This window comes from Diadema antillarum, unplaced genomic scaffold, assembly GCF_040938485.1.
Source record: "Diadema antillarum isolate AM-2024a unplaced genomic scaffold, OU_Dant_1.0 scf00000154, whole genome shotgun sequence".
NCBI lineage: Eukaryota > Metazoa > Echinodermata > Echinoidea > Diadematoida > Diadematidae > Diadema > Diadema antillarum.
The window spans coordinates 43,680-52,256 of NW_027271043.1; the positions used below are offsets into that span (position 1 = coordinate 43,680).

Consider the following 8,577-nt stretch of genomic DNA (forward strand, 5'->3'; position numbering starts at 1 on the left):
ACAAGATCGACTTAAAGCCCAGGCCTGCTGAAATTCACGACATTTGCAAGTTTATTGAAAGTGGATTGCTCTGGCAAGTGATACAGCCTTCATTCGTCATCAGACATTACACTCAGCATCGCGCAGTGAATCTTCGGTCTTACTCCCTGTTTCACCCGACTGCGCTGGGGAGATCGAGTGCCGTCGCGTTGTAGACTAGAACTCTACTCTTCTAGTGCTTACATGCTTCATACTTCATTATCATTATCTTTGTTTACCTTAATCTTTTTCTATCAGCCCACGTCATCCATCACGCAACGTAATACTTAGAAAACCCCACTAGATTCCAAGCAGATCTAAAATATAGGGCCAGCAGGCTAGGGCTAGGGGGCTGCTGCTGTCCAAGTAGTTTACCATCACTGGCATCGGCTGATCATCAATTGCTGTGACTCTATGACCAAGGCAAGATGATTGCTCCACTTTCACTACCAACAAACAAAAAGGCTTGAGAACTGAGAGCTGACTGTGTCAACCGGTTGTCTACCTATTTAAAAAGAAGGTGAGTAGGCCTAGATAGACAATAGATCTCTAATGATCTCTTAGATGTGTAATGTAGAACCTACTACATCTAAATTTTACCGGTACATGTATTTTGATTGGGAATCTTGGATCGGAATGAGGTCTTTGTCACCAGTTACACCTCCCATGTAGATAATGATTAAAAAAAGCTTTGAAATATTTTGTCCAGCTGTAGAGTTTCTGTTATTATGCCATGCTCAGTAAGAACAGTCAAGTATTAAAAGTAAGGCATGCCTAAAAGTAATGTCAATTATTTCAATAAACTGAATGAAGGCTCGTGTTAAATAGATAGCTGTTTCCCCCAATTGTAATCACCATAACATTTTGTCTAACATAGCATAGACCTATCTAACATCAATTAAAAATTGTGAGGACAAGTGTGGGTGGGTTCAAATGCTGGATGATGAAACGACAGAACAGAATGTTCTCTTCCCACCTCCCTGCACTAACACTAACAGACCGCCGAAAGTGACTCTTGTGACTCATGCAAAGTGACCATTTTGTCTTTTATGTAGGAGAGTAACTATACACAGCCCTGTCGCTGTACACAAGTGTAGTCGCGACTAGCGCACGGCGTCTGGTCGGGCTAGTAGTAGGAGAGGTAGTTGATCGTATCACTGGACGCTTTTTTTTTTTCGTGGCTCTGAATTCCGTACTCCGAGGATTAAATTTCGGTCAAGAATAGCTCCAATTAATCACAGAATCCTGAAAATTACGAATTTGGCAAAATTATGAAAATTATTTGATCACCCCATTTTTGGAAAATAGACTTCAAATATACCCCTCTCCAAAAAGTTTTCATTTTGCACAGTGTATAATCGTAATGTATACTCTGATATTCTGGACACGATTTTCGTAACGGAATAATCAACGTCTTTTGCACCTTACCCTTGCGCCAGAATCACAATTTATACCCGCAAATCACCGTACACATTCTTACCGAGAGGACGACAAAAAAAAAAAAAAGATTAAAAATTTGCAAATGAGGCTTGAATTTCGTATTTTACGGTAAAATGTTTAACTTGAACTTTTCGAACAGTTCACGTGATAAAACCTTGTGAAAATCGACAACTTCTTCGAAATCTGAATGTAAAATGTGAATGTCTTCACGTTTTTAAATTTTTATGTCATTTTTTTGGTATGATTTTGGTCCATACAACTTTCTGTGAGGCTTATCTACAAAGTCTTGAGCATATTGAATGTCAGTAGTACGCAAAAATGTGCATGTCCGGAGTAACCATGCTGTCCGGTAATACCATTATATTTGTCTAATATACTTATTCATGCAGGACTTAACAGATCATTTTCATTTTTTACACAGAAGTTAGCCAAAAATGTGTTAATCTGTTGCGCAAGGACGATCCCGAGTATACTCGGGTAGGCGTCTATGGGAACTGCATGTTGTAGCAAAATCAGCCAGTCCTCAATGGTTTAATGAAGGTTAAGAAATACCTTTTTCAAAACTCTATTGCTAAATTGTTGCTGTTTTCATTAAAGGGACTGTGCAGTACTGGTTGAGGTAGGGTTTCATGTTTTGAACATTCCTAAGTGAGATAATGAAAAGCCTGTTATGAAATATGAAAGAGCATGTAATTTTAAGAAGGATTCAACGTTTATTTGATGAAAATTGGTTTTCAAATGGCTGAGATATCCAAAAAAGTGCTAATAATAAAAGGCGACATGCCCCAACTTTATTAGTATCTCTTTGTTTCACTTTGTTTTTGGATATCTCAGGCATTTCAAAACCGATTTTCATCGAATAAACTTTTGATACCCTTTAGAAATGCGTGCTCCTTGACATCTCATAGAGTGATTTCTGAATATCTCACAAAATGTTCAAAGCTAAATCTTCACCTCGACCAGAACTGTACACACCCCTTAAGGGGGTAGTTGTGTGTAGATGGTGTGTGAGTGTTTGAGACTTCAAACTTACACTTAACTTTTATGGAGATCCAGAAATTCTATATCAACATGATTTATTAAAACTACACTGTAGGTCTAGAGTAAAGACTCAAACTCAAAGCAACATGGTTCACTCAGCCATGCTCTGCATCTAACACACAATTTAGGTGATCCGCCATGGCGTGACTGAAAAATCGGTCTGTATCTTGTTTGGGGATATGTTCCGTGGAGACTGCGTCTGGCTTCACAGAATCCCACTATACAGAGGAGAGCCTTAAATGTCAAAAAAGAAAATGTTACAAAACTCCTCGGGACAGACAGATTTTTCTGTGTACATCATGACATGCTTCATGGCACAGTTTGCTTTTGAAGTGGTCAGTCTGAACTGTGGATGTAGCCTGTATGCTCAGCCTCCAGACTGCTCTGGATCGCCCTAGCATGCTTTTTTTTTATTTTAAAAACTTGGACTGAATTCACCCCTAGAAAATAATTTAGAAAGGTTTATTAAATGGAAGTTCTAGAGAACATAGTTGAATATGATGTGGAACTACACTTGTTGCTATAAAACAAACATTCTTTGTACAGTAGGTACCGGTACAGTCTTCTGCTTAAGTGCAAAACGATAACTTCCACAGGACCTAAATTCTGGAATGACCTGGATGGAGAAATAATCCAATCTCAATCTCTGAATTCATTTAATCATTAACTTAAATTAGTTTTTCTGAATTCATACCTACAGCGATTTCTTCTATCCTTCTTAGCTTTCTATGTGCATACTTTGTATTTCGGTCATTGTATCTGACGTGTGCCTTGCTCGGATGATCACGCCACTCTCTAGAAGTTTTGTGTTGCAAACATTGTTTTCTGTTTTATATTCTTCGATATCTATATTTCTGTACTTCATAAATTGTCATTCCTTTCAATTGTAACTTTAATGTAAGAATTCATCTCATAAAGTCATATCAGCATCTGGGAATCGACACCCTCCAAGCTACAATGCTTCTATGTAGATTCCTCATATTTGACATGAGTTGTCTTAATTGCTATACACAATACTTGACAATTCACCTACAATGTATTTAACTTTTATAATGTTTATGGTTTATATGTTGAAACATGGAATATGGAACAATAAAAACAAACAAACAATTTACAGTTTATGATGTGATGTACAGTGTAAAAGTAGACCTAAAGTTCATATGAAGCTGTTGACATGGCCACGCGACGTTCATGTGATCATGTTGTGCTTGACATCGCTGCTGTGTTTGTTTTGTTCTTTTAAAAGGAAAGTGCTAAATGTTTCCTGGCTTGTGTGTCGGGGGGGGGGGGGGGGGGGGGGGTACGCAGTTGTCATTGTTGATGGTGACTGGATCTCTACTAGCACCCCTTGGATATGGTGAAATGTGGACCATTGCCAATCCAGTGCTTTCTTTTTGAGACCTTTAAGATATACCTGTCTGGAAAGGTGAAGACACATACTTGCATGTACATTAAGGGACAAGTTCACCTTCAAAGACATGTAGGTTGTGTGAATGCAGCAATATTAGTAGAATACATCAATGAGAGTTTCAGGAAAATCGGTCCATCCGTTCAAAAGTTATGAATTTTTGAAGTTTCTACTTAGTCACGGCTGGATGAGAAGACTACTATAGCTTGTGATGTCACATGTGTACAACAATATAAAGAGAGTATAAAGAAAATTCAACATATTTTCACTTTTCTCGCATAACAAAAGAACACTCAACTTCCCTCTTTCAGAAGGCAGGGGGAATAATATTACCCTTAACATACGTCAGTAACAAGTTGAAGAAATGTGAAATTCTCTTTTTATTTTCCTTATGTCGTGGTACACGTGTGACATCATACACTGTAGTAGTCTTCTCATCCAGCAGTGATTACGCAGATACTTAAAAAAATCATAACTTTTAAAGGGATTGTCGGATTTTCCCCAAACTTTCACTCATGTGTTCCACAAATATTGTTGCATTCACTCAATCCACATGTATATGAAGGTTGACTTGTCCTTAAAGTACTAGACTTTCTTGGGGTTTTGCGCCCCTGCCCCCCTTTTTTTTTTCAAGTAGCCCCTGCTTATGCTGTATAAATTTTGTCTAGCCCTGTAGAGAACTTCCAGTACTTCTACATTTGATCAAGTTTACACAAAATCATTTCTTTTTCTGCTCTTCTGCAGGACATAGGATTCCAAGACAGCAGACTGAGTTGTGAGTGTACCAGAGTCATCAAGATGGGTTCAGATGTTGCTTTCAGTTTTGGTGCTGTTGCTGATGTCCAGTGTGGAGATCTGGATGACCGGATATGCCCGCCACTGGCCAACCGCTACTACCGCAAGGCCATTGAATGCCTGGAGGACACTGTAGCCTTCTGGAACAGCCGGAGCAAGAAGCCATCCGTCGTCGTCCAACTTGGCGATGTCCTCGATGGCTTCAATGCCATGAAAGGTGGAAAGGAGCAGTCGTGTCAAGTCCTGAACAGCATCCTTAACGTGTGTGCCTCTTTTGAAGGGGATTTCCACCATGCTTGGGGTAACCACGAACTGTACAACTTCAGCCGGCATGAACTGCTGAACGGACCCCTCTTCTCAGGAAAAAAGCACCTTGAGCGGTGTCACCCTCAAGCTTACAAGAAGTCGCTGTCTTCCTCTAGTGTGTCGCACAACCAGCATTTGCACAGGGTGGATCTGCAAACAAATTACAGTCAGAGTATCAAGTCCAATGCAGACTGTGATCTGGTCCTGGAAGAGACAGTGCCCGCCTACTACGACTTCAGTCCTCACAAGGGTTTCCGATTTGTGATTCTGGACACGTTTGAAATATCCATCCATGGTTACGGAGACAGTGAGTGTGCCCTCAAAGATGATGCCCTGAGCATTCTTTGTGCACACAACCAGAACTCTGACCTTTATGACCACAGTGGCCTTGAAGGGCTTGAAAAGCGCTTCGTTGAATACAACGGGGGCATCAGCAACACCCAGCTTGACTGGCTGCAGGGCGTGCTGAGCAAGGCATCAGTAAAAAATGAGAAAGTCATGCTCTTCGGTAAGAGTTTTGCTGCAATGTCCATTTTTTTATACACTTACTCTACCCCCATGAGAATTACAACTTGAGAGAATGTTCTTGATTGGTTCAATCCATTTACATAGATTGATTTATTGATATATGATTGATTGACTGATTGATTTGTTTGTTCCATATTTCTGGAAGGACTCTATTTCTGCACTTTCAGGGAAAAAAAAAGTGCAGTTATTTGTATTTCACAACATTTGCAACATAAAGTTAATTAACTGCTAAAGGAGATTAAAAATGTAGTAAGGTACAACAATGACAAATTATAACTCAAAACAGAAATATATTGATAGGTTTAACTTGATCTTGCATTAAAAGGGAACATAGATACTGGTCTTAATGTGAAAAAAAAAATACTGAAAGGGGCATTAGGCATTACCATTACTGGAATGTCTGTAGTTTTTTCTGTTTCTTTTAAAGCAAAACTAGGGATTTTATGATTTGTTTGATAAAAAAAAAATTGTTTCATCATGCAATTTGCAATCTCACTCTTGCAACTGAGCATACAATGTATTATATCCTGTCAGGTTGCTTTGTTGTTTCAAGGCATTACTTACCTGTAATTATGATGATGATGATGATGATTTATTTATTATCTTTTTTAAGGGGGGGGGGGGGGGGGGGGGAGTTCTCTGCCAGGAATCGCAAACTTTGTCTTTGCAGGAATGATGTTTGCTGCTTGGAATCTCATCACACTGCCCTAGTCTTCACGTACTCATCACACCCAATCTCCATCTACTTCACACCCTTTGCAGGTCATGTACCCATCTGTCCAGAGGTGACCCTAGAGGATTGCCTGGTCTGGAACTACCAGGAGGTCCTGGACATTCTCCGGGCCAGCCCCTGTGTGGTGGCCACTCTCTTTGGCCACACCCACGAGTACGCCCACCACTGCGACGAGGTAGGCATCCACCACCTGGTTCTCCCGTCCATCGTGGAGTGCCGGCCGGGCAGCAATGCATTTGCGACGTTCGACGTGCGCGACGGGGGAATGGTCATGCACACGGAAGGAGAGATGCCAAGGAAGGTGGATTTTAACTTCAGGCCATCTTCGGCCGACTAGATTCCTTCCCAGCAGAAAAGAGTACACAGTACTCATTGCATGAGACTTTGTAGTCTAAACTTCAGGTATTGAAGCATTTCAACATTTGTCTTTGAGCCATGTGTTAGTTATTGCTCAAGTGTAATTGAGATCATTTGATGTTGTAACAAAGTGTAGGTGGTTGCATACTCTTGCCTCCAACATGTTACCAGTTGAAACATTGACGGGTGTTAGCTCTATGGTACTACATTCAATCTCAAGGGGATTTTTAAGCCATGTCAGTGTGTCACAAAATGTTGAAGACAAACCTTTCAAAAGTATCCTTAACCCGTTGAGGATGAGTCCCGAGTATACTAGGGCAAGCGTCTATGGGAAATGCATGTTGTAGGAAAATCAAATCATCCTCAACGGGTTAAATCATAAATGTAAGGTCTTAAATTTTTTTTTTTTTTTGAGGGGGAGGTTGATTTTATCATTTTTGTTATTCATTTATTTATTTATTTATTTCAATATTCTTTTAGCAGGGTAGCCCTTTCAGTTGGTTAACTGTTCTACCAAGGGGCCCTGCTCACATTATGTACAGATAAAAATGTCATGAACATCAAAACAAAGTACAAACAATGAGATATCTTATACTACAAATCGACCACTACTCCAAAACAAAATACAAACAAACTCAAACATTAATACGATTACAGCTTAAAAGCAGCTTGATAGGGCAATCAGAAAAGTATTGGCACTTCACCTACCCCCCCCCCCTCCTTACAATTATTATACAATATCTTCAAATTTCGGACTTCAATCATTTCTTCATATAGCAACAACAACAAAAAAAAAACACAAAAAAACAACCTTAATGAACTTAATGATATATAGCATAAACACACAGATCTCAGCTGATTTTGATACATTTTCCATTATATATATCTCTATGCATGCTTTCATAACCTATCAATCATGCTGAGTACCCTGCATAATTTTTTGAAAACAAACAATGACTGCGCATTTCGAATAAAATTTGGCAAATTATTCCACATATTTGAAGCTTGATAATGAAAAGAGTTCTTAAAATAATCTGTTTTGGGGGCATTTATAAACAAGGGACAATTAACGGCATATCGTGTATGAAATGGTGTGTGTCTTCATACAGCAATGAATTGTCTGAGAAAACTTGGGCTCATCCCAGGATATGCAACTCTGGTACTAGTCACTAAAGGAATTATTAGTAGCTGAAAGGACAAGAGCTGGAGTAGACAGGAAGTCTGTGTATGTGTTTGGTTATCTGTTTAGAATCCAAGGGCCATGATACAAGGAAATGATGCAGGAAACTGTCACATCGTAAAACACAGATAGAAAGATCTAGAGATTATCAGACAGGCAGATATGTAGACATATAAGAACAGACACAGACACACACCATACACATGTGTGTATGATGTAATTGTAATCGCATACATCAGGGTTCAACACTAACTCTTTTCTCCAGTGGCCTGTTTGGGCCACTAAAAATCTTGATTATGTGACATTTTGGTGGACCAACAAAGAAGTGAAATAGCCCACAATAAAAAGAAATATAACAATCCACTTTAAATCTTATTTGTCTGATGGGACCACCAAGAGATAGCCATTTTTTAAAATTGGTGGTCTGACGTCAATTTTTAGTGGCCCCGGGCCACTGCTAATGTCGGGCCCTGCTTGCATGTACAATACATCTAGCAAGTACAGTATGGAAGGCTTATCTTTTATACAGTCAATTGTTAACCAGGATAACAAGTTCCATGTAGTGAAAATATATGTGTCTTCACCCGTTGAAGGCTAGACTAGAGTAGACTTTGGCAGGTGTCCACTGGAAATGCGTGTTATACATTGTAGCAAAATCAACTTTGCGGGTTAATATGTAGCCTGCTCTTGGCGCTCATTATTTTACCTCGAAGTTAGTACATGTATATTCGCTAGGTACAATTTTTATGTATTTTGAAGTGGAAAGATTGG

The 8,577-nt window shown here is 39.4% G+C and overlaps 1 protein-coding gene across 1 annotated transcript; it reads left to right on the forward strand.

Annotated features, from left to right (window-relative positions):
* Positions 1-293: 293 nt before the first annotated feature.
* LOC139721991 (manganese-dependent ADP-ribose/CDP-alcohol diphosphatase-like) lies at positions 294-7,031 on the forward strand. The gene is made up of 3 exons (XM_071633318.1): positions 294-538; positions 4,652-5,516; positions 6,299-7,031. Exons 2-3 carry the CDS (start codon positions 4,706-4,708, stop codon positions 6,604-6,606), a joined length of 1,119 nt encoding a protein of 372 aa, XP_071489419.1. The 5' UTR covers positions 294-538; positions 4,652-4,705; the 3' UTR covers positions 6,607-7,031.
* Positions 7,032-8,577: the final 1,546 nt, after the last annotated feature.

Coding starts and splice junctions, on each gene's coding strand:
- LOC139721991 (XM_071633318.1), top strand. CDS start 4,706: ATGGGTTCAGATGTTGCTTTCAGTTTTGGTGCTGTTGCTGATGTCCAG. Junction 5,517..6,298: donor TGAGAAAGTCATGCTCTTCG/GTAAGAGTTTTG, acceptor CACCCTTTGCAG/GTCATGTACCCATCTGTCCA.